Source organism: Amblyraja radiata, chromosome 21 (assembly GCF_010909765.2).
Source record: "Amblyraja radiata isolate CabotCenter1 chromosome 21, sAmbRad1.1.pri, whole genome shotgun sequence".
Lineage (NCBI taxonomy): Eukaryota > Metazoa > Chordata > Chondrichthyes > Rajiformes > Rajidae > Amblyraja > Amblyraja radiata.
The window spans coordinates 19,893,928-19,920,778 of NC_045976.1; the positions used below are offsets into that span (position 1 = coordinate 19,893,928).

The window sequence follows — 26,851 nt, forward strand, 5'->3', positions numbered from 1 at the left end:
CAGCTGTAATTTCTACGTGGACACCAAAATATATATAAAAATACCCTTCAATAAAATCTGACAGTGCATTTTAACCACATGTGATTTATTTTTCTATTACAAATCTCATTGCGGAGTACAGAGGTAAATAAATAAATGATGGGTCTTTGTCCCAAACATTATGGAGGGTACTGTAGTTTCCCGAAATATGCATCGTAGTAGATAGGGCGGTGAAGAAGGCATGTTGGCCATCATTCAGGGAATTGAGTAAAGAAGCTGGGACATTCTGTTACAATTGTACAAGACTCGTGTGAGGCTGCACTTGGAGTATTGTATTCAGTTTTGATCACCCTGCTATAGGAAATATGCCATTTAGATGGAGAGTCAGAGAAGATTTCATGAGGAAGTTGCCAAGACTCAAGGGCCTGAGCAATAGAGGTGGGCAGGCTTGGACTTGATCCTTGCATTGCAAGGGGCTGCAGAATAATCTAAGAGGCATGAAATATGTTTTTCCTAGGGTGAGGGAATCCAGAACTAGTGCATATGTTTAAAGTGAGAGGGGAAAGATTTAATAGGAACCCGAGGGGCAACTTTTTCTGCAGTGTGGTGGGTATAGTGAATGTACTGCCAGAGAAAGTGGTTGAGACAGTTACAGTAAGAACATTTGGCCAGGTACATGGCTAGGAAAGGTTTAGAGGCTTATTTGGGGTATTTTGATCGGCATGTATAAATTGGGCAAAATACCCCATTTGCTGGTTGATTCTATGCCTGGACTGTGGGAGAAATTGTAGAAAAATACAACTCTAATTTTGGGACGTCCTCATAGGCCCACAGCCTACGCCAGTGAAATTAGTCTCTTAATATGAAAATAGTCCTTAACTTTCCCCCAACTTGCAAACTGCAGAAACAAAGTGGAAGCAGGTTGGCCTTGAGCTGGAGGATCTCGTCTCAAACAGGAGAGGACAATGTGAAAGTACATGTAGAGGGTGCATTTAATGATAGTGTGAAGTGCATTCGGCAGATATAAGCCAATTTGAATGAAACGGAAGGATGCAGATTCTACCGAATAGAATAGCACACAAAGTTTGAGCTGAACACAACACTACGAACTTCGTAACGAAAGCCAAGGGTAAATACAGACTCGGTTGAATGTATAGCCTTGGAGTGGTGGACAACATAAATAGTCTGGGACAGGTACATAGAATAACCAAGGTGAGAGTGCAAAGAACATAATATGGGCGTGCAAGGGTAGGTAGAGGCTGCATTGGATGCTGTGAGCTGCTGATGAACCAGGCGGCAGCCCTCGGCAGATTGTTCATGTTGTGAGTTTATAGGCCCTGGCGGAGCGTCTTGTCCAATGATCCTGTCAGCGGTGCAGCGCCGGGCCGCGCCGCAGTGTCTGGCAGCGCAGTCACCGCGACGTTAGCTGCTGCTGCCGCCATGAGGAAGGTCAGCGTTGTCTTGGTCCGGCAGTAAGTAGCGAGAGGCTGGGAGTGGGCAGCTGCGGCTGGCCTCGGAGAGCACGGGGATAATCAGGGCGGCTGCTGGCACAGGGGGAGACAGGGCTGGGAATGTCTCCGTGGCGATGCCGGACGGCAGGAGCCCCCGGCCTTGCACTCGGTCAAGGCCGTGTAGACAGGCCGCTCTCCAGGCGCTCGCCCCCCATCCCTTCCCCTCTTCCCCCTCTCCCACCTTCCCCCTCCCCCTCTCCCACCTTCCCCCTCCCCCTCTCCCACCTTCCCCCTCCCTCTCCCACCTTCCCCCTCCCTCTCCCACCTTCCCTCTTTCCCCTCCCACTTCTCCTTCCCTTCCCCTCTCCGATCTTCCCTTCCCCTCTCCCACTTCTCCTTCCCTTCTCCGATCTTCCCTTCTCCTCTCCCTTTTCTCCTTCCCTCCCTGTCTCCTCTCTAAATAGCCGTGCTGCGACGTTTCCTGGTTATCCCACTGACTTGTTACAAAATATAAATTCACGTCTCCATCTAGAGTGAAGATGACACCTGATTTAAGGGAGTAGATAAACAACGGTTTACAGACCACCCAAATGACAGGGCTGTAAACAATAATGTTATTCACCACACCAAAAGACAGGAATATAGTATTAGGAAATAATATCACTAAATATTGCAGGATGGATGTGGGCCATTTGAAGGCCTCATCCAGTTCTCAGTCAAGCCATTTTATATATGGGTACATTTACTTTCCTTTGTGAGCCCAGTTGAAGTGAGCGTGACTCAGTTGGTAGAAATCAAAGATCTTTGGTAGAAATTATCACAATCGGAATAGAGACTAATTAAATGCAGGAACCAGAATAATGAAATGGAGAAACAAGGAACTGCAAATGCAGTTTTTTTTTTTAAAAGACAAAGTGCTGGAGTAACTCAGCGGGCCGGGACGCATCACTGGAGTTCATTGGATAGGTGATATTTTAGATCGGGACACTTTTTCCATGCTCTCCAGAGATGCTGCCTGGCTTGCTGAGTCACTCTAACACTTTGAATTCCCTTAGCTATATCTTTGATTAATTGAAAGTTGGTAGAGTTGACAGGGAAGCAGTTCAATGTGAGATGGTGGCACAGTATGCAGCTAGTAGAACCACTCCCTCGCAGCACCAGGGACCTGTGATCAGTCCTGATGTTGGATTTTCTCCGGCTGCTCGTGTCTTCTCTTCACTTGGGCACACACACATACAAACGCACATGAGTATGTAGGTTAATTTGCCGCTAAATTGGTCATACTGTGTTGGTGAGTGATAAAATCTAGGCGATGGGAGTTGATGAGAATATAGGTTGAGTGTAAATGAGCAGGTGATGGACAATGCGGACTTGGAGAGTTGAAGGATTTGTTTCTGAGCTATATCTTTGATTAACAAGATGAAGCCAGGGGAATAAGTGTGTTAGTGAAGGGGAACTGCTTGTGCCTCTCAGGAAGAAGTGGAGAGCCTTCAGGCTATCTCTGCGGGATAGAGGTGTAGAGGTATTATACATTGATTGTAAAGTTCAGCCAGTTGTGGCATTAGAGATGTCATAGGTATGAGAAGGGAATGGATCAGAGGGAATAAATGTGCCTACCTGTAGGCAGAGGGTAGAAGTGGTTGTACTTGCTGGAATAGTATAAGTGGAAGCTATAAGGGGAAAGATCTCTTGAAGAAATTAGAACAGTGACTGTTATGGAGACAATAACATGATGCTCATTGTTTGAGGTTAGTTCAAAGGGATGTATGTCAGAGAATAAGGAGCATGAACCACTGCTTTGGGGTTTCTCAGGTTATTTTTCCTCCTGTTTATACTTTGATAAAGATTGTTATCTTAATAGTATCTAGATTTTGTTATGTAAGCTAAAGTATCCATATTCCAAAACAAGTTTGTGTAAGCTGCCATTCTTTAAGTATTTTTGATATTATGTTCTTACACTAATTTCATTTGTTTATATAAATATTTTTGCCTGTAGATATTTGTGAAGCTTAAATGTACTAATTATTGGTGTAAATGTTATTTTATTAGTGGTGAAACAAGATATAATAAAGCAAAACTCCTTCAAGGTAAGTCTAAAGGTTAAGAATCATTGCCACAAGTAATCTCAAACTTAAGCCTCTTAATTTGTTTGTCCTCTACTTGCCTCCTCAGTGTGATGTAATTGGTGAAAACATATTATCATTAGTTCTTCTACTCAGTACCAATCCTAATGTTTCTTTATACATTAAAGTGTTAATATGAATCACAGATGCCTTTGATAGCTATGTATATGGTGGAAACAAGGAACTGCAGATGCTGGTTTACAAAAAAAAGGAACAATGTGCTCGAGTAACTGGTCAAACAAAAATTATTATTTTGTTCTAAATTTATTATTTACTCATTGGGTACATTAGCAGTTTGGCAGTTTTGTATGGCAGCTGTGTGATTGTTCAGTTATCAGAGAGACTCTTACTCTCTCTGAAATGGGCACATTTAAATGTCCTTCACTTCTAACAGTGATGCTTACATTAATGCATTACCTGGCAGACTCTGGTTCATTATATGTCCAGTAAATGTAGGATTACTGAAGAGATAATGCTTAATTGTAGTTAGAAGATATGGTATAAAGATATTTGCTTGAAATTTTAATATGCCGATCATTATTGATTTTAAGATGTAATTTTATTATTGGGGGAGTATTTGCAACCATATTCCTGATTTGTACATTGTCAATGGGGGGGGGGGGGGAAGGCTTTGGGAATTTGGGAGGTGAGCTATTTGCTGTAGAATTCCCCACTTTCGACCGATTCTTGTAGGTAGATGACAGGTCCAGTTTAAATTTCTACTTTCTGAGGGTAGAGTTTATCATCATAAAGTTGATGGTGGCTACTCAGAGATGATAAATACTAGCATAAGTAAAAGGGTTGTATCTAGATTTTCTACCAAATGGCCACCATGTAGCACTGTGTAGAATGGTCAATCCTTGTTAATCCATGCTGAATGTTAGCCAAGTTGTGGCACAGCTAATAGAACTGCTGTCTTGCAGCTTCAGCAACCCTGTGGAGTCTAAACCTGTGCTGCCATGTGCGGAGTTTATACATCCTGCCTGTGACCATGTCAGAGCGCTCCACTTTCCTCCCACGTTCCAAAAACATAATGTCGGTAGGATAGTGGCTACTGTAAATTGCCCCAAATGTGGGTGTGTGCAGAATGTGAGAGAATAATAGCAGGAAATGTTAGAGGGAGATGGGATTGTTCTGAGAGCCAGCATAAATTTGAAGAGCCCAAATGGTGCCCCCTATATTGTGAGAGAAGACAATGTGAACATTTGGCATGGATCCGTTCATTTTATGAGGAAACGTAGCTAGAATTAAATGCTGCACAAGTATCTAAAGTATTTCAATGTCTGACCTTATGAAGGAAATTGTCATCAACTAAGCAGTTGTGTCTTGAGCACTGCTCTGTAGATCGAGTCTATCTATGATCTTGGCTGAGGTGACAGTCACCAGCACCTACAACATTTTTCTCCATTCAAATGAATTATATTAAAACGTTCATATCTCATGTTGGATTTTTCCAGGAAGAGGTTTAATACATTTCATCTTAGTGGGGAAAAATAGATTTCTGTAAATGGGTGTCAAACACTTCATCCATAGCAGAAAGAACATGCAGAAGGTTTGATCAGGTTGTATTTTGATGCTCGTTTTAATTCGGAATACTTTTAGAGGAATGCAACATAAATTATTGTAAACATTAAACAACAAATGTTTTTTTGTACTTGTACATTCCTTATCAGGACAAGGGGTGGATGAACCACTGTCCCAGTTTGGTTTCAAGCAAGCTGAAGCTGCAGGCAAGTTTCTCAGCAACATCAAGTTCACTCATGTTTTCTCAAGCGACCTACAGCGTGCTAAGCAGGTGGGATCATTTTTATTTTACTGCTCTTGCTCCGAGATTATTCTGTTTCCGTTAAGTTTAATTACCTGTACAATGTATCTAAAATGATGCCAACCAATTTTCTGTCTTTATATATTTTTTAATTGTTTAAGGAAAATAAAAAGGATTAAATGTTAAACTGGTAAAAATTAAAATAGCTGTTATTGAACATGGGACTATCAGCACCTGAAATGAGAAATGACAGATTATATGTTTGTTGTGTCATCTTTTCCAGAATTTAAGAATATGAAACTGCCTTCATTGTTTCAGATGCTGATATGATTCTCCATTGCTGGAGGGATAAATTGGGCCATAATCTACTTGATTCTGACCGACAGTTCTTTGAGGACCCTCCAGTGATGTTGTCCAGTGAATCAGCCTGCCTCTTACTTTAAGCATTGAAGAGCTGAAAGTGGAGATCAGATGCTAGTATATCTAAAGTTGTTGCTGATTCAGTGCCAGAGCACCAACTTGCTCAGCTGAAGGTCTAGGAAGGAACTGCAGATGCTGGTTTACACCGAAAATAGGCACAAAATGCTGGAGTAATTCAAAGGGACAGGCAGTATTTCTGGAGAGAAGGAATGGGTGATGTCTTGACCCAAAATGTCACCCATTCCTTCTCTCCAGAGATGCTGCCTGTCCCGCTGAGTTACTCCAGTATTTTGTGTCTAAGCTGAAGGACTGGATATACTTTGCATTTGGTCTGAAAGATGGAATAAACAGAGCATCCCATTCATTTAAAAGATATAATTGACCTTGAATAAAGATCTTGATCAGCCTGAAGAAGAGTCCTGACCTAAAACGTCAGTTCCAGCAACAGTTTGTTTCGTGTTCTTGATTAAAGTGATATTTTCCCTTCTCCCCCCCCCCACCCTCACATCAGTCTGAAGAAGGGTCTCGACCCGAAACGTTGCCTATTTCCTTTGCTCCATAGATGATGCCTCACCCGCTGAGTTTCTCCAGCATTTTTGTCTACCTGTGAATTTATTTTTCATCACATTATAAAGTTTTAAACATGCATCTGATGGTCTGTATTTTCACCTTACCTGTATTCTGTAAGAATTGTTTAGAAATTAAGGTTTGTAAATTAAAAATATGTAATCCTAAAGAATCCATGGTGTGATTAGTGCAAATGCATAAATTGAACATTGTAAATGGAAAGGATTACACACAATCTTAATTACCAGCCATGAATAAAGGTGATAAAACCGGGCCAACCAGTAACCCTCCAAACCTCTCCTTCCTCAACTATACATTTACATACTGTACATGTTCCGCAAGTAACCTGATTACGTACTGGGGTCTTGTGTCAGTAATTGTCAATGTGCTCTAAGCAAACATTTCTGACAGTTACTTGCCTTCTCCCAATTATCTCCTTGCAAATATTCAGATGCTGTTTCAATGCTTCTGTTTCTCTTGGCACATTTAAATCGTTTGACCTGAAGTTTACAATTCCTCAGGTCATGGAGAGATGACAGTTTTATTTTTTATCACCATCATTTTGCTAATTCAATCATCAAAACTGAAGGAGGGTCTCGACCCAAAACGTCAGCCATTCCTTCTCTCCAGAGATGCTACCTATCCTCCTGAATTATTCCAGCATGTTGTGTCTATCTTCAGTGTAAACTAGCATCTGCAGTTCCCTCCTACACGCATCAAAACTGTTATGTTGAAATTACCAGGATAAGCATTTCTTTACAAAGGAAAGCAGGAAAACAGTACTAGCTGAAAAGGAAGAGAGTGTGGAGGGAGGACAAGGGGAGATGGTACTGACGTGATGGATATGGGGCAAATAACTGGTGGTTCTGGGGTGGACGGGGGGGGGGGGGGAATTATAATTGGGAAATAGTTGAGAGGCAGAGTTTGTGAATTTTGTACAGATATTTGGATATGTGTAAGTGGGATAGGATAGAAACAACACAGCAAAATATTTGTTAAAGTTACTTTTATTTAGTGAATGTAGGTCCTATGCGTCTAAATCGTAGTCCATTGCTGCAGGTGTTCCTTCAGATTGTATGCTGGCTTTAGTTCTTGTCAGTTGCATCCTCATATCATTTTTATAGCAGAGGAAGTAACGACCATATCTATGCAAACTCGTAGTAGAGCAATCCTGTTCGTCCTATTCATACGTTCATTCCTCACAGCCCTGTAAGTTATTCTTTCTCAACTGTTTATCCAAACCCTATTGAAACCATTAACAGACATGATTTTGAGTTTTGTAACTTTGTTTGAACATAAAACCCACTTTACAATGTTAATTCATCGCTCATTTGGTGCTTATAACATGCATATTGTTTTTCAGACGGCATCTACTATTGTATTAAAAAATAGTATTGGATCTAAACTTGAAATAATCTGTGATACAAGGCTTCGAGAAAGAGTAAGTACCAGTGGTAAACTCAACTGTCGTTTGAAGGGATGATAAATTGAACTTGTGAAAATATAGGATAGGTTTGCAAATGGTTGTGTATTGAGCTATGTTAAAGAATTATGATTAGCATTGGTTAAAAATAAATAAATCAAAATGAAAAACAGCTTTGTGAAAGACGCTAGAGATTTCATTATATTAAGATGTCACTTTTGTCTCCTGATCTACTTTTTTTCTATACAGTCTTGATATTTGCACTTGTCAACTGTAAAAATGCATCAAGTGCTGCAATATTTTAACTCATTTCAAAACATCCTTTAAAGTGCTGGAAAATAGGAAACCAAAGTAAAGCAGCAAATGCTGGACATACATAGCAGTCTACGTGGTATTTGCCATGGGAAGGACAGTGATAATAATTTGAGTCAAATAACTTTTATCAGAACTGAAACCGGGGTTTAAAAAAAAAAAAATCACCAATTAGAGAAAAAGAAAAAAGACCAGGAGAGAAATGTCAAAACGGTCTAATGAGGTGCAAGGTAGAAATGATTAAAGATAGATTCATAGTTTAAGGAAAAGAGGATCAGTGGTTAGACTAGAAACAGAATAATAGTTGCTCTAGATGAACTGCAAGTGGCAACCCTGGAACATTAGCACCGCCTGCTGTCTAAAGTGGGAATATAACCGTATAACAATTACAGCACGGAAACGCCATCTCGGCCCTTCAAGTCCGTGCAGAATGGTTCAAACCTTTCAAAATCTAGCGACAAATTGCTAATGAAAGACTCCTTGAAATGGTATACCTCGGGCTTGGAATGGTATACAAGCCCGACAGGTAGGGAATTAACATGACAAATAATCTAAAACTTTTGGAACTATTATTATTCCTGCCATATAAATGCTGTTATGTTTGGCTTCCTGAACATAAGGATTATTGACTGTGCAACAACATTAAAAGCAGAAAATATCAAGTCAACAGTGACAAATGAAGTTTGTCAGTGTTGTCAAATGAGACTATCCTTTGGAATTTAATAGGGGAAGGCTTGTAGACTGCAGGAATAAGAATTATTAAATAATAACAAAAAAAAATATCTGTAGAGGAATCGGAACCAGGTGGGATAGTAAATGCTATACTTGGTAATGTAGTAAGTTTGTGGGGGCTTTTTTCAGATTGAGCTCAAAATAATAAAAACACAGGCTTCATTTGATGTGAATGTCTTTAAATTATTGAAAAATAGGAATTTGCTTGGAATTTTCTTCCTTTTAAACTCCACAATACTTTGGCTGCCACATTTCCTTCACTTTCCGTTAGCTTTATCAGTGCCAGTGTTCAACAATATTCACCCACCATCTCTCCGCTCACCATCCGACCTGATTGTCCTGTTCAGCACTATTTCAGATTTCCAAATCTCATCCTTTGGTTCATATCCTTCCACGGTTCTGCTATGCCCTAAATTTGTAATTGTAACTTTCTCCAGCTCTACAACACTGGGAACCCTGTGTTCTTTTAAAACCTGAACTCTTTTGCATTTCCAGTTTCCTTCACGTCACCTTTGCTGGCCACAGCTAAGCTCTACTCCCTGGAGTTCTGTTATCCATGTTTCTACCCCATACATCAATTTTTAAAACTTGCTCCTTTGCCAACTTTTAGCCTTTGGCCATATCTCATGCGACTTGGCATCAAATTCTATTTGATAATGCCACTATGAAATGCCTTAACTTTTGTTTTAACATTGACTGTAATGTCAAGTGTGGTCATGAAAATTCTGACATTTTGTGAGATGAAATGAAGGACTAATAGAAACATAGAAAATAGGTGCAGGAATAGGCCATTCGGCCCTTCGAGCCAGCACCGCCATTCAATATGATCATGGCTGATCATCCAACTCGGCATCCTGTACCTGCCTTCTTTCCATACCCCCTGATCCTTTTAGCCACAAGGGCCACATCTAACTCCCTCTTAAATATAGCCAATGAACTGGCCTCAACTACCTTCTGTGGCAGAGAATTAGGGTGCATGGTGCTGATAGTTTGCAGCAAGGAATCCTGTAAGCAATCCTTTGCCTTAAAGTTAGACAATTAATGGAACAAATTTTAATTTTATAATAATTATTAATATTGAGTAGCAAAAATGCAGGAATATTTCTAGATGCCACATGTAGATGTTTCTGCAGGAATATCCCTGAGCCGTGAAATGTAGTTTTCAGTAAATATAATTTTTATGTAGTTTGATCTTATCTAAACCAATGCTATATTTGAAGGCAGTTACATTCTCACGTTTACAAGGGAGACCTTTGAGTGTTGTGTTATAAAATAGGCGAAATCTGGAGGGCACTTGGACTGGAGGTACTTGGACAGAGTATTTTACTTGGACATATCACATTTATGGTTAGTGCACTTAATGGTTCATTTGCTGCAGCATATTAACATGAAGGCTGCTAATAATTTTTGATAATGGAACTGTATGATTTCAGATTGATCAAAGTAGCAAAACATCAACACATCACAACTGAGATGGTCACAAGCTTTTATGCTTTGTACATTATTTTAATTATTAATATAGTTACTCTGAGCTGGTAATTTTCTTAAGTCTTGCTGATATCTATTTCATATATTTCTCTTAATCAAATATTTATTTGGACATTATGCAAATAATGTTTCCTGTTTAATCCGTTCACTTTTTATATCTGCTTGTCACTAGCGCCACTTGCTCGACCCAGTGGGTAGTTTTTGATGCTCGTAGTATTGCAGAGTTAAAACAAGTCTCTCGGGCACTTGAAAACAAATTAATGATGAATGGAAATGCAAGAAATGTACATAGACTTTCCTGTAGAAAAAGCCTGGGGCACAAAGGTCATGAAAGCTTATTTTTTGCATTAGTCAAATCTTATTGTGTTGGCTAAAGGATATAATTTCCTCAATCAGAAAGGCCAAAGGTTGGGAAATAGTTGCAGTGTATCAAGTAGTTCCTAGTATATTAATAAAACATTGAACATTATTCTTAACATGTGTATCATGTAGTTACTACTTGATATGCATGTTAAGAATAATATTCAATGTTTTATTAATATAGTGACTGAACTCATTGTAATCTGGGAAGCATTGAAGTACAGTTGGATGCACTATTGAAAATTTGTCCGTATTACTCTCTGAGCAGCAGGGAGTTGCAAAATATCACAATTGATGGAGGAAATTGCAGTGCTAGGTTTAGCATTCTGATTCAAGATTCAATTTAATTGTCACTTTGTAGCGGATACGGAGCTGTCCATCAAAGAATAAGGCAGGACACGAAGTTTGTCCAAATATGCGATTCTTTAATGCTGCTACGTCTCCTAACTCGCCACCCCGTGCGCACACGATTAACACCTTAAATACTCCCCAGGGGCAGCTGTGACCACTACGTGACCCCTACCCCTCGTCACCGGGACGTGTGACACCCCCCCCCCCCCAGAGCTGAAGTGAGTGGCCCACCACCAGAGGCCGCCACAACATGTACCATTTAAGGTGCAGTGAAATTTGAGCTACCACACAGCCATACTAAGTAAACAGCAAAAATACACACAGCACATAAAATAAAGTTTAACATAAACATCCACCACAGTGGAATAGTAAGATTAAACGAGCTTACCAGTTTGAGGTTTGATCTTTATTTTATGAGAAGTTACGTTGAGGGACTACGTGAAGAAGGCCGTCCAGGCGCACGTGCGTCAAACTTCAAAGCAGCAGTGTGAAATCACAGATGATATATACCGAAGCATAATAGTAAGCTACGTGATACAAACTTAACTTACCTTTGATCTTTATTAGGGTGGGAGCGGAGGGCACGTAGTCCCTCGACGTAACTCCTCATAAAATAAAGATCAAACTTCAAACTGGTAAGTTCTCGTTTAATCTTACTATTTTACTTCGGAGTCACGTGAGTGACTACGTGAAGATTTTAAAGCTTCTGTGATTTCAGGCCGTAGATTCAATTCCGGCGTATCACTGCATTTAGATTGACTCTATGAGTGAAAAACAGTCAATAACATGCAACCATAACATTTGTTAATCAGTTAATGGTTTGTTTTATGATAAACATTATGTCCCATTTTAATCACTGGGAACATTTAATGCTGAATCCAAACAGTACCACCAATTACACCAGGGTCTGCAATCTCTTTGTGGTAATATTTGTAAACATCCTTTCATTTGACCATCCTGCGGCCGTGAGGATATGGTCTATTGGAACGTCCAAATCCTTGGCCGCCGATGTTGCCACCTGGTGGAATAAGATTAAAAAAATTTCAGTATCAATTCCTGAATCCAATAGCACCTTATTCAGCCACATTGAAATTGTTTGTGTTGTCACTTTTTTGTGTGGTTATTTATGGTTGATAAATAATGCAGATTCTACACCTCTAAGGTGCTTGGTGGTCTCAATGTAGTGTTTCAAATATGTAACTACACCTAGTCTTTTCTGTAGGATATACTGAAAACCAATTTACACCCCGAGACTCCTGGTCTGCTCTGTTTTAGCAGGTCATAGACATAGAATGTAATTTCCTCTTCTGCCATTCCCATTCTGTCTACTCGTAACTTGTGTAAAGTTTGTACTCTTTGGGCTGAGACTAAAGCCATTAACATGACTACTTTCATAGTGATTTTGTCTAAAGACAAATTTGAGATGGGACTCCAATCCCAAAGTAGTGTGAGTACATCCCTTACATTCCAGATTTCCGTATATCTCGGTCTGGGAGGTTTAGCATTAAAGATGCCCTTCATATATCTACAAATCAAGGGGTGTGATCCTAGAACTTGTTGTTCCGATGTTCTCGATAAATATGCAGAGAGGGCACTCCTTGCAGCGTTGATCGCACTATACTTAAATTAGCATCAAAATGTAAAGTTGACAAGAATTCTACAACATCTGACGTGTGCAGTATGATAATAATATTTTGTGTTGAACAAACTGCTCCCATTTCTTAATGTAAGAGATATACTGCTTCTGGGTATTATCCCTCCAGGATCCTGTAATTACATACTGTAAAGGAGTGATATCTGACACACTGTAACCTTTACTGAGAGTTTAATATAGCACATGGCACACACGTCCCAGCACTGACTGCATCCAGCCTTCAGGCGTACTGGGACCTAGTGGGAGGAACAAAGGGAGGATACTACAGTTATACTAATATGATGGGGCGTGGTTAGTGGTGATGAGGTAACTACATTATAGGTTGCATGCATAACCCATCTACACATACATACTGCGATCCATTAGTCTCTTCCAAGATATGGCCTTTTTTGAATCTGCAAATCAATAAATCAATATGATCATGTAAATGATGAAATCACCAGTTACAGGGTGCACGAGTAGGTTTTCTTGTCTTGAGACATGCATTATAGGTTCTGTCATCATTTTTAACACTAGTTGATGCCATGGTTGTATGGCCAGTCTGGAACCACGAACAATCCTGAAGCATTATCTTGTTTGATCTTCTGTAGACTCTACTGATCAGACAAAAGGGAGGAAATGCATATAAACATTCCACCCCAAATTAACGTAACGACATGTACCCTTGTTGCACCTCGGTCTGGTTCCCACAACCATATTGAGGTAACTGGTGGTTCAATCTGGATGCAAACAAGTCAATTTCTGGTTTCCCAAATTTATTCACAATCTTATGGAAAATGCCACGGTTTAACAGTATACTGAGTTGGAAGATCAGCCATGATCATATTGAATGGCGGTGCAGGCTCGAAGGGCCGAATGCCCTACTCCTGCACCTATTTTCTATGTTCTATGTTTCTAACATCCATTCTGTATTGTCATTAAATTTTCGTGACCTAGTGTCTGCAATATATTGAATTTACCTGGTAGGTAAATTTCAGAACCAAATGTCTCTCTTAATGCACCAGTGCCAATTCCTGTTTGCTAATCTGTCAAATGCTTCTGATTTGATTCCACCGATATGATTGACATATGCTACTGCCGTAATATTGTCAATCTGAACCTGTACATGCAAATTTTGTACCTTGCGGTAAAGGGCTTTATGCCCATGAAATACACTTAGTAATTCAAGATAATTAATGCCATGTGTCTCAAGCAAAGGTTCTTCCTCTGCATACAATCTATCTCCACAGCTTGAGATGGTATCAGCATCTCCCCAATCTAGTGCACTTGCATCGGTTTGTAGGCTGATAGCTGGTGATTCAACCAGAATTTTTCTGTAAGATCAATCAACATTATTAATCCACCATTTTATATCATAATTGCTGTGTTTGGTAGTTACATGGATCTATCAAATACCCAAAATGTCTTTTAACCTTTGCTCACTGCAATTGATGGTAATGCAGTGGGCCAAGCTGAACAGCTGGAAAGAAACAATTAGTTTGCCAATTAGGCTTGTCACTTGCCTGATTGATGGTTGTTTGCATGCAATTAGTTCCTTACAACCCTCAATTCACTGTAGCTTTAGTCCTTGGGTAAATCACTTTCATGTGCTCTGAATTAATAGTGAACCCCAAGTAATCAATTATATTGTTAGGTGTCAATCTAGATTTATCTGGAGATAAAGAAGCCCAGATTTTGAATGTTAATTTGACTTTTAAAACTGATGCTGTCGTTATGGCTTCAGTGCCACAACTAAATGTCATCCAAATAAACCATTATCAAATGGCCTTGGGCTCTTAACAATGCTAAGATTGGTTTTAGTAGTTTAGTAAACAATTTAGGGCTGAGGTTTAGCCATAAGGCAATGCTTTGAATTGCCACAATTGATGCATCCAGATAAATTTCAAATATCTACGATCTTACCTTGCACAGCCACAGAGTAATACGCATCTTGGAGATCTATGTTTGCCATATAGCCTATTGTTGAATTTAACTGCAAAGCATAAATAAATGTCTCCATTTTGAAATGTTTATACTGTACAAAAGGGTTGAGACTTGTAAGGTCGAAATGATTCTACTGCCACCATCCTTTTTTAGGTATAGAGAAAATACTAGATATTAGGTGGTTTTAATGTTGTTTTCTCAATCACCCCTTTTTTACTCAATATGTCAAGTTCTACTTGAATAATTCTAATCTCTTCTTTAGAGAACATGTATTCGTCTTGGAATATGTTGAGTAGGGGAATTTTCATTTTTTGGTAGAATTCAATTCTAAATCCCATTGTACTGCACATTATATGGCAACAGGTGTTATTTGTTGCCCTTCTATTAGGAAGAATTGTAATTTTCCCCCAATTTGTTAATAGGACACATCTGATATGTTTGTCTCAGAACCAGAACCACCTACCTCAGGATTTGCTGGTGTCACTTTTTGTACCTTGCCCCTTGTGGGAATAACCATGTCCTCCACATCCTGGGGTCGTACGCCAATATCGTGTATGCGGGTACGAGCGACTTGTTCCTTAACCAGTTCCAGCCACCCTTTCGTATAAAAATTGCCTTCGTTATGGCAATTGTATATTAGATGGTTTACAGAGCCCTGCAAACTTAGGATGTATGTTAGGTCTTATCGCATTTTTGCGAATACAGTTTATTTCAAATTGTGCGATCGATAGATAGATAGATAGATAGACAGACAGACAGACAGACAGACAGACAGACAGACAGACAGATAGATAGATCTTTATTGTCATTCAGACCGAAGTCTGAACGGAATTGCAGCAGTCATACATATAATACAATAAAAGCAACAATAAACACATATTAACATCCACCACAGTGAGTCCACCCAGCATCTCCTCACTGTGATGGAGGCAAAAGTCTTAGGTCTGCAGTCTCTTCCCTCCTCTTCTCCTTCTGCGCTGAGGCGATACCCCCCGGGCGATGTTATAAATCAGTCCCGCGGCTCAAACACCGCGGCCCGGGGTGGTCGAAGCTGCCGCCCACCAGTCCTGCAGACGCAGCCGCTGGCCCGCGGCCGAACCCCGGACTCAGGCCACCACCGCCAGAACACCGTCCCAGCCACCCTCACGTGAGTACCGTGCCGTCTTCAGCCTCGGGCTGGGCCGCCCCCGACATGGGCGCCGAACCTCCCCCGGGGCGGGCCGCCCCGACATGGGCTTCGCTTCCCCGGGCCAGGCCGCCCCGACATGGGCGTCGCTTCTTCCCCGGGCCGGGCCGCTCCGACATGGGCGTCGTTTCTTCCCCGGGCCGGGCCGCCCCGACATGGCCGTCGCTTCTTCCCTGGGCCGGGCCGCCCCGACTTGGGCGTCGCATCTCCCTCTGGTCGGGCTGCCCCGACTTGGGCGTCGCTTCTCCCTCCAGCCGGGCCGCCCCGACTTGGGCGTCGCTTCTCCCTCGGGCCGGGCCGCCCCGACATGGGCGCCGAACCTCCCTCGGGCTGCGAGCGCCGCACCTCTCCGAGCTCGGCCGCTCCGACGGGAGCCTCGTTCCACCCTTGGGCTGGCCGCCCTCACGAGAGCGCCACAACCTCTCACGGGAGCACTGTTCCAGCCCTGAGCCGGACCACCCTCATGGGAGCGAGCTCAGGGCGAGTCCTGACGGGCTCTGCCTCCGGAGCCTCGAGGTCATCAGCTCCATTAGGCCTCAGCGCAGACGGAGGCAGAGAAGGGGAATACGACAAAAAAGTCGCGTTCCCCCGCAGGGAGAGACTGCAAACCCCGTTTCAACCCCCACCCCAAAACACAAACTAAGAACCAAAAACTAGACTAACCAAAACAAAATAAACAACACAAAAAACACAAACAAACAGGACTGCTGGTGAGCCGCTGCAGCCAGGGCCGCGCGCCACTCCGAATTACACAGCATTCCCATAACATCCTGATGTGACGTCGTCACATTTCCTTCTTCCAGGTCTCTGGCAATGCCGTGATGCTTGACCACATTCTTAGTACCGCTCATTTCTTGAACGCATGCTGCAGTGCCCATAACTCCAACTTCACTGTTGACAGATAGGACTACTAGCAGATCGCAATTCTGCGGGATTTCATATTTGTTCTCAATCTCATCCATCCTTGGTTCTTCCAAATGATGGGAAAGCAGGTATTTATACTTCTGCTATATCCTCTTTTAGAGGTTGTCCCTTTTTTTCTGGGACTAGAGAACTTATGGACCAGCCCTGGTACATTTCTTTTTTGTGTGGGCTCTCGTCCTTATATGATTTGCTATCAGAGTATTCTGGATATTCCTCCTCATAATGGGTTTCACCTGGATATTCATCATCAGGTATTTCATGCGATGGCTCTCTCATAAGCCTATGCTTTTTTGTCCCTCTTTGGGGTACATCAAGCTCTTCCATTGAGCTGTATATTGGCAGCCCACTTTTGGGTGCTACTCCATATTCTGGGTCTCCTGTAGACCAACGCCTGTATTGTCTTTCGGACATTTCTGGTGCTGCCTCCGTGTCAGGTCAGCCCATTTATTCATCTTTATCATCAGGCATTTCGGTCGCTGGCTCAAATCTGGGCCAACGTTTCCCAGAACCTCTTCTGGGTGTTCCATGCGGTTGCTCTTTAAGCCCGCGTTTTTTATACTCCTTCTGGAGTTTGTTTTACCCATGAGGAATTCCAGTTTATAAATTCTATAGTTCAGACTCCTCCGAGTCTTCCAGGCCTATTATTTCTTTATGGCCTTGCTCCCTGTGGGAGTTTCAACGGGACTTTTTCCCCCGTGTAAAATAGTTATTTCTTTACAATCGACTTTTTAGTCGGGCGCCCGCTACTCTCAGACACTTTGTCTTATTGAGTGCTTACTGCGGTGCGCTTACCATTCTTCCTCCCACCTTTCTCCATACATAAGACTTGCCTGTGTCTCTGCACGCAGTCTCCACGGAGAAAAGCAGCCTGCAATGAAAGTAAAATACTTACGTTCAGGTTTTCTTTCACTCACCGCTTGGAGTTCCGTCCTCCTACCGCGGTCGCAGCACAATGCGTCTGACGAGATGACGCGCGTGCGCCTGGACGGCCTTCTTCACGTAGTCACTCACGTGACTCCGAAGTAAAATTAACATTCCTCACAGTGATGGAAAACAATGAAGTTCAGTCATCCTCCTCCTTTGTTCACCTGTGGCCAGGGCCTTTGAACGGGGCCGTTGCTGACGGTCCGCTGTTCAAGCCCTCTCGTGAGGATGATCGAAACTTTGGCATCGGGACGGATCGGAAAACTCCTTGGCATGGAGCTCCCGAGTCGGCCGCTTCTTACCAGAGACCGCTGCTTCACGGTGTTAAAGTCCACAGGCCCCGCGGTCGGAGCTCCAACACTGGCGATCCTCGACAAGAGATCCCAGGCTCCACGATGGTAAGTCCGCGCCGCACCCGTGGCTTGAAGCTCCGGGCTGGTCTCCAGGAAAGGCCGCACCACTCCACGTTGTAGGCCGCAAGGGGCGGACGGAGATGCGACACGGAGAAAAATCGCATCCCCGTCGAGGTAAGTAACTGGAAAAAGTTTCCCCCGATCTCCCCCCCCCCCCCACCACCCCCCACATAAAACATACCAAGAGACATTAAAACAAACATTCAAGACATACTTAAAATTAATAAAAACAGAGAAGGGACAAGACAGACTGCTGGCGAGGCAGCCATTACAGGCGCCACTTGCTGGTGTAAATTAATGAGAGAGTGTAAATTAATGTATAAATTAATGAGAGTTTCCAAAGAAAGTAAAGAGATTATATATGTAAGTGAAATATTATACATTAAATACAAAATAGGTTCATGTAATTATGTATTATTTGCATGTGTTAAAATAATAAACAAGTTACAGCAACATATTTGCAACTTTGATTCCATTTTTGTTAATAGAAATATGGGATTGTTGAAGGAAAGCCCCTGAACGAACTCAGGGCGATGGCAAAGGCTGCAGGACAGAAGTGTCCTTTTTTCACACCACCAGGAGCTGAGACTGTGGATGAAGTAAGTTATTTATTACTGAATATGTATTACACATATCCTTGTCCATAACACATTATCTACTTTGATTGATTTATATTTAGATAAAGACCTAAATAGAATTTGTACAATTAATGTTACTATTTATTACTGAATAGTTAAGCTAGTATTGATACATTAGATGGATTTATCAAATTAGTGAGGTAACAATTAACTTGCATACGTTGTATCTGTATTTATCCATCTTCACCACCTAGCCTTATTGTTATTCTCAACTCTAAATCAGAAGGGCATGGGCATAGTTTCTATTCCCAATATAAGTGCACAATCTAGACTGATACCTCAGTGCTACACATGCAGAGGTATTTTAATTGAGATATTAATCTAAGGATCTCTCTGCCCCTGTAAATAGATTATAAGAATCCGTGACATTTCTCACAATCTCTGTATCAAACTTTATTCCACATTCAACACCTCAAATAGATTGTCCTGTCTTTAACTCATTAGGTATTTATGATATTTTGCAAGATGCAAATTAGTTCCTTTAAACGCTTTCTAATACACGTCAGTTATATGGGTGTAAAATGACTTTTGGATCATTATTGCAAAAATTCAAGTTCTATCCCATTCTCTGGATTTGTGCTTCAGGTTGGATTTCAGTTTCATAAAATATGTGCACTAGATTCTAACCATACATAAAATTATAGATGTGCAGGAAGGAACTGCAGATACTGGTTTAAACCGAAGATTGACACAAAACGCTGGAGTAACTCAGCGGGTCAGACAGTAACTCTGAGAAAAGGAATAAGTGACATTTCATGTCGAGACCCATCTCTCGACCAGAATGGTCACCTATTCCTTTTCTCAGAGTCTAAAATTATAGATATTTGAAAGTTCTGGGATGGAGTGAAGGATGCTAACGGAAGACTTTGTGCATAATTGCTTGTGCTGTATCCATGAGGAAATGGCACGATTCCATGGCCATGCTGAGACCGATGGGCTTAAAATGTCAATCTTCTCGTGAAACCAGCACAGGACTTGGTTGTGAATGTTATCAAAATATTCCCACTCTTTAATGAATTGCATGAATGTAAATTGAGAGATGACTGGACAAAGCACTTTGGTTTTCTTCTTGAAGTGGTGGAATCTGAATGCCATTTCTTCAAGTTTCATCAATACCAGTACCAAACTGTTACCTCAAATCAAAAAGTAAGCTATCCAGTAACAACACATGTAGGTTGTTCAGGTAAGATATTTTCCTGAGCAAGGTATCTGAAAATTAGTATGAAATTGCATCAGATTTACAGCAGATTACCTATTCTACATATACAAACAAATTCCATTCTCCCAAATTGACAAATACATTTGATGTCCTAGCCATTGAATTAAACATGAATTTCTATACTTCTGATGTTTTGATTTATATTGAGATATTGGTCTCTTTAATACTCATTGGTCTGTAATCCGCTTTAAAGATTCTGAAGCAGGAATATGCTGTTTTTATATGCTTTAAGTCAGTGCCAAATCATCGCCATTGCTGTGATGCATAGTCATAACATTGGGTTCAATGAAGCTGCAATGATGAGAAACTGTGCAAAAGGAAATCAGCAGTAACAATTATATTTTTGCAATGTATTGCATCTGCAACTATTTGATTAATAAGATTCTAATTGTTTTACAGGTTCAGGCTCGTGCAGAGGATTTTTTAAGTCATTTATGTCAACTTCTTATGAAAATTACAGAAAAAGATAGTGCACCAGAGCAGCTTGATAAAGTTGCTGATGATTCAGGAGATTCGCACACTTCACTAAAAAATCCAAGCTGTGTGGACTTAAATGGTTCTGATATAAATGATGACAATTCGGATACCCCAGTGGCTAGCGTGCTTATAGTCAGTCACGGTGGATTTATTCGGCAATGGGTTAGGCATTTTGTAGAGGATCTGAAATGTCTTTTACCACAATCCTTTGACGAGTCGAAGGCATTTTCTGTCTGTCCAAATACGGCAGTAAGCAGTTTTACCCTTACTTTTAATCAGGTAGTTAGCTCTTCTCCTTCCATAATATGCAACTATTTATATAATTGTAGCCATCTTGATGGCATTACTCTGTAAAGCCAAGGAAATAACTTATTCTTCATTGACATGTTGTAAAAAATATATACAAGTATGTAAGCTCAATAGATAAAATTAATTTGTATTTAAATGGTACTGAGAAAGTAACTTATTTTAGGAAACATCCTTAAATTTTTTTTTTTAAATTCAATTTGCAGCAAAAGATTGTCTATGGTCTATATCGTGTGGTGAATCTGTACTTATCAATGTATATTTGAAGGCATAGGGAAGAGTACTATTTGTTTATTGAAGACTGGTTACTGATTGATCCTGTGATATATTCTTCATGGCATTTTGACCATATTGTCCAAAGAAATAGTTTATATCGCAACCCTTAGAAACCAGAATATAATATTTGCAATCTGGCCTTCATATTAATAGCACAAAGCTTATTAACGGAACTAAAGTACCTTGAAAGTTATCATTACTGATTATAAACTGTGTGCTGCATTAAATTGTTTACCCCAGTAGATATTAATATGTAAACCAAATCCATTTAAACATGAAAATTCAATTTGAAGTGATATTTATAAGGAAATAAAACTAAACTAACCCAATAATGTTTGCTGTGACAGAAATGAAAATAAATTAAACTTGCCATGTCACAACTTGGTTTGTTTTTTTAATTACCTATGTTGTAGCTTAATCGGTCTGGCACATATTTCTGGTACACTTGGTCGTTCGTCTGGGCTGTTTCGCTCCTCGATAGACCCGGGTTAATCCCCTGGTTTGATGGTAATGAAGAGTAAGGTATGGATAAAAGTTGTACTAGGTTAAAATTCTGTTGTTCAGTCAAGTCAACTTTATTTGTCACATACACATACAAGATGTACAGTGAAATGAAAGTGGCAATGCTTGCAGGATTGTGCAGAACAACAGAACCAGTAGTTACATTAAAAAAAAGAAGACGCAACAGTTTTTATGCCCTGGTGAGATCAGAATTTACAGTCCTGATGGCCTGTGGAAAGAAACGCTGTCTCATCCTCTGTTTTCGCAGAGTGACAGCGGAGGCGCTTGCCTGACCTTGGCAGCTGGAACAGTCCTTCATGATCTTGCTGGCTCCATTCGACCGAGAGTGGTGCGCACTACTCTCTGCAGAGCCTTTCTGTCCTGGGCAGAGCTGTTGCTAAACCAGATCGAGATGTTTCCAGTCAGGATGCTTTCTACAGCACCAGAGTAGAAGCACTGAATGATCCTCAGAGAGACTCTGAATTTCCTCAGCTGCCTGAGGTGGTAAAGGCGCTGCATTGCCTTATTCACCAGTGCGGCAGTGTGTGTTGTCCATGTCAGATCCTCTGTGATGTGGACTCCCAGGTATTTGAAGCTGCTCACCCCATCCACAGTAGTCCCATTAATCCCCCGTGGCGTGTACGTCCTCGATTGTTGTGCCCTTCTAAAGTGCACAATCAGCTCCTTAGTTTTAGTGACATTCAAAAGGAGGCCATTGTTCTGACACCAGAGTGCCAGGTCAGCCACCTCCTCCAGGTAGGCCTTCTCATCGTTATCGGAGATCAGGCCCACCACCACAGTGTCATCAGCAAACTTAATGATGGAGTTGGAGCTGAACTTAGCCACACAGTTATGTGTGTACAGGGAGCACCATAGGGGGCGGAGGACACAACCCTGGGGGGAATCCTGTGTTTAGGGTGAGGGGGTTGGAGGTATGTCTACCCATCTTGACCACCTGGGGCCTGCCGGTCAGAAAGTCCAGGACCCAGGCACACGGGAGTGTTCAGTCCCAGTTCCAGCAGCTTATCAACAAGTCTGGTGGGGGACTATGGTGTTGAAAGCTGAACTGATGTCAATGAACGGCATCCTCACATAGCCCCCCCTTCTGGCTGTCAAGGTGAGAGTGTGGCGTGCAGAACCTGGGAGACTGCATCGTCCGTGTATCTGTTTAGACGGTATGCAAACTACAGTGGATCCATGGTGCGAGGGAGGAAGGCAGAGATGTGGTTCTTGATCAGCCTCTCGAAGCATTTCATGACCACTGATGTGAGGGCCACCGGTCAGTAGTCATTCAAGCAGGCTGCAGAGGCATTTTTAGGCACTGGAATAATAGTGGATCTCTTGAAGCAGGTAGGGACCACGGACTTGGCCGGGGAGAGGTTGAATATTGTGAACACTGGAGCTAGCCGATCAGCCAGTTTGGTGTGCCAATCTGTTTTGAATCTATTCCATTTATCATGCCAGTATTATCAGAGGTGCCACAAGGACTCCTATCAGTGGACTGAAGAATCTGCATGAGATAGATTGGTGAGGTCAGGGTCAGATAGGTTTTTCTCTAATACTGGTTCTCTCTCCACCTTCAACAGTCGTACATATGACTGAATGAGCCACAGAAACTTGATACCGTGGATGTAAAATGTACGTGTAATGGGGGAGACTCCGGTCAGTACGGACCATATGGGAATGGGAAGAGGGATTACATTAGTTAGCAGCCGAGAGATACAGTATGCCTTTGGTTGAACAAAGAGTTCAGTTGAAACGCTCGTCGAGTCTACGCTTGGTCTTGCCGATGTACAAGATGCCACATTGGGAGCACTGGATGCAGTTGGTGGGGATAGTGGAGGTGCACATGAACCTCTGTCTCACCTGGAAGGACTTCTGGGGTCCCTGGAAGGTGGTCCAGGACGAGTTATTGGGATAGGTGTTAGGCAGGTGCAGGAAAAAGTACCTAATGAGAGGGTGCTTTGGGTGGGTAGCAATGAGTGAATCGGGGAGCAGTCTCTGAGAGGCAGAACGGGGTGGGGATGGGATGGGGACGGGATCACATTGGCGGTGACAGCAATGCCTTAGTACAATGTGTGGGATGCGGAGGCTGGTGGGGTGAAAGGTGAGGACCAAGGGACCTCTATCCTTGTTCTGTCTCAGGAGGAGCGAGAGCAGAACAATGGGACAGAGGATATGCGGGTGAGGGATCCATCTGTCACAGAAAGGGGAAACCACATTTACCAAAGGAAGGGGACATCTCGGATGTCCTAGAATGGAAAACCTCATCTAGGGAGCAAAATGGTGGAGACGGAGAAATTGAGGGTAGGGGATAGTGTCTTTGCAAGAGGCAGGGTGGGAGGAAGTGTAGTCCAGATAATTGTGGGATGGGGAGGGGATGTGTGATAGATGAACAGATGGTGTTCAGGACTTTTGATCTGGTGCCATGGGAGTTGCATCTTCATCGTCCCTTATCCTGCATGTGAAATAATTCCTTTTTCAATTGTAATCAACACTGATTTCTTGAATTAATTTATTTCCATGTATTTCTGATTACGTCCCATTGTGTTACCCATCTGTCATTATTCATATTTTATGTGTTTTTTTAATGATTTTTTTTACTCCCTGCATAAATACTCTTGTTGATCTCCTTTCTTCTTCTTTCGTATGATGTGCACAGCCTAAAGTTGTCGGACAGGTTGTTCTATTTGACCTTATCAATAATCAGGTTATTGCATTCATCAAAACAGGGCGGACCACGTGAAGGTTGCAATCTCCCACCCACCCCATCTCCTTTCTGTGAACACCTCTAGATTTGACAATATAACTACACAGCTTTAAAAAAAAAAATAACATTCGCCTCAAAAGTTATTAGTGTGAACTGAGGATAAGTTCAGGCTATATTAAATTGACATGTTATTTCTCCACACGAGTCCACCTCTCTAGTCTGATGACAATAACCATGTGCCCTCAGCTAGGATTGACAGTAAAGTATCCCCCACCATCATTCTCATCACTGGTGCCTCACAGGGCTGCATTCTTTGCCCTATCATTCATGACTGCAGCAAATTCTGCTCCAATTTCATTTACAAGTTTGCAAATGACACCACTGTAGTGGGCTGGATCTCAACTAATGACAAGATCAGATGCAGGAACAAAGCAGACAGCCTAGTAGCATGGTGTCAAAACAACCACCTCTCTCTCAATCTCAGCAAAATGGAGGTGGGCATCAGCTCAAGGAAGTGGGGTGGAGTACACAGTCTGTATCAATGGTGCTGAAGTGGAGATGATCGGGAGCATCAGGTTTTTAGGTATAAATATCACCAACAATTTGTCCTTATCCAACCAGGGTAATGCAATAGCCAAAAAACCAACCCAAGCCTCTACTCACTCAGAAGTCTAAGAAACGTTGGCATGACTCCAACGATTCTTACCAATTTCTGCAGGTGCAGCATAGCATGCGGGATGCAACATGACCCCTGGAAAACCAGTTCCCCAACACCTCCCCGCCATAAACAACCTTTCAAAGCACTTGATCACTATGGATGTTAGTGGAACCATCACCTTATTCTTCTTGGGCACTGGTATTTTTGATGCCCTTTTAAAACAGGTGGCAATCTCAGTAATGAGAGGTTGAAGATGTTGGTCTGCATAGGTTTTAAGAACATAACCAGTCCATTACACATTTAGACTCCACCATTGACACCATCTACACTTCACACTGCCTCACAAAAGCAGCCAACATAATCAAAGAGTTGTCCCACCCCGGTCATTCCTTCCCCTCCATCAGGGAAAAGGTACAGAAGCGTGAAAGCGTGCACCACCAGGCTTAGGACCAGCTTCTTCCCCTCTGTTATTAGGCTTCTGAACAGTCCTTCCATTAGGTAGGGTACTGTCTGATTCATCTCTACCCCATTGCGGACATTGGACTTTGTCTATGGAACTGATGTGCTGCAAAGTTGAGAACTATACACTGCACTTTGTATCTGCTCCTTCGCTCACCCTGTTGTACTTGAGTTTGACTTGATTGTACTAAGTAAGTAAGGTTATTGGCCAAGTATTCACATACAAGGAATTTGCCTTGGTGCTCCACCCACAACATGACATACAGTGACAGTTACGAATGACTCAGAAAACACTAAACATTAATAATAATAAAACATTAATAATAAAACACCATTGATCAAGCATAAGAACCAACAAAATACCAGATCAAAGGGAGGCTACAGATTTTTGGCTGTTGAGTAGAGCAACTACTCGTGGATAAAAATAGTTTTTATGTCTGGCTGTGGCAGCTTTGACAGTCCGGAGTCGCCTTCCAGAGGGAAGTGATTCAAAGAGTTTGTTGCCAGGGTGAGAGGGGTCAGAGATGATCTTGCCCGCTCATTTCCTGGCCCTTGCAGTGTACAGTTCATCAATGGAGGGAAGGTTGCAGCCAATAACCTTCTCAGCTGATCGAACAAATCGCTGCAGCCTCAGGATGTCGTGCTTGGTGGCTGAGCCAAACCAGACCATGATGGAGAAGGTGAGATCAGACTACAATGGCCGTGTAGAATTGGACCATCATTGCCTGCTGCAGATTGTGCTTCCTCAGCTAATGTATAGTATTATCTGACCTGAATGGATAGCATGCAAACAAAGCTTTTCACAACCTTGGTACATGTGACAATAATAAACCTAAACCTGAACCTAGAGGGAGATATATCAAATGCAGGCAAATGAGCCTAGTATAGATAGAACATCTTTGTTGGCACAGACAAATTGAGTCAAAGGGCCTGTTTCTGTGTTGTGGGATTCCATGACTATGAATATGACCCGAAGATGGATTTCTCATATGCTGAGGATGTATTCCCAATCTCCCGATCTACCTTGTGCAGGAAAGAACTGCAGATGCTGGTTTAAATCGAAGGTAGACACAACATGCTGGAATAACTCAGCGGGACAGGCAGCATCTCTGGAGAGAAGGAAGAAATGGGTGACGTTTCGGATTGAGATCTTTCTTCAGACTGATGTCAGGGTAGTAGACGGGACAGAGATAGAGTGGAGTCGGAGGCAGACTGGTGGGAGAACTGGGAAGGGGGAGGGAATGGAGAGCAAGGGAAAGTAAGGGCTATTTGAAGTTAGAGAAGTCAATGTTCATACTGCTGGGGTGTAAGCTGCCCAAGCGAAATATGAGGTGCTGTTCCTCCAATTTGCGCTGGGCCTCACTCTGACAATGGAGGAGGCCCAGGACAGAAAGGTCAGATTGGGAATGGGAGGGGAGTTAATATGCTGAGCAACTGGGAGATCAGGTAGGTTAAGGCGGACTGAGCGGAGGTGTTCAGCAAAACGATTGCAGAGCCTGCGTTTGGTCTCGCCGATGTACAGAAGTTGACACCTGGAACAGCGGATATAGTAGATGAGGTTGGAGGAGGTGCAAGTGAACCTCTGCCTCACCAGAGAAGACTGACTGGGTCC

General features: G+C 42.1%; 1 protein-coding gene across 2 annotated transcripts; it reads left to right on the top strand.

Moving 5' to 3' along the window:
• Positions 1 to 1,248: 1,248 nt before the first annotated feature.
• Positions 1,249 to 21,292, top strand: tigar (TP53 induced glycolysis regulatory phosphatase). Of its 2 annotated transcripts, none has more exons than XM_033039726.1 (6): positions 1,249 to 1,298; positions 3,480 to 3,517; positions 5,227 to 5,348; positions 7,669 to 7,746; positions 18,484 to 18,594; positions 20,252 to 21,292. In XM_033039726.1, the coding sequence occupies exons 1-6, from the start codon at positions 1,264 to 1,266 to the stop codon at positions 20,681 to 20,683; spliced, it is 816 nt and encodes a 271-aa protein (XP_032895617.1). In that variant the 5' UTR covers positions 1,249 to 1,263; the 3' UTR covers positions 20,684 to 21,292. The 2 variants fall into 2 exon arrangements, with proteins under 2 accessions (XP_032895617.1, XP_032895618.1); XM_033039727.1 differs by lacking the exon at positions 1,249 to 1,298 and adding an exon at positions 1,323 to 1,451.
• The last annotated feature ends 5,559 nt before the right edge of the window (positions 21,293 to 26,851 follow it).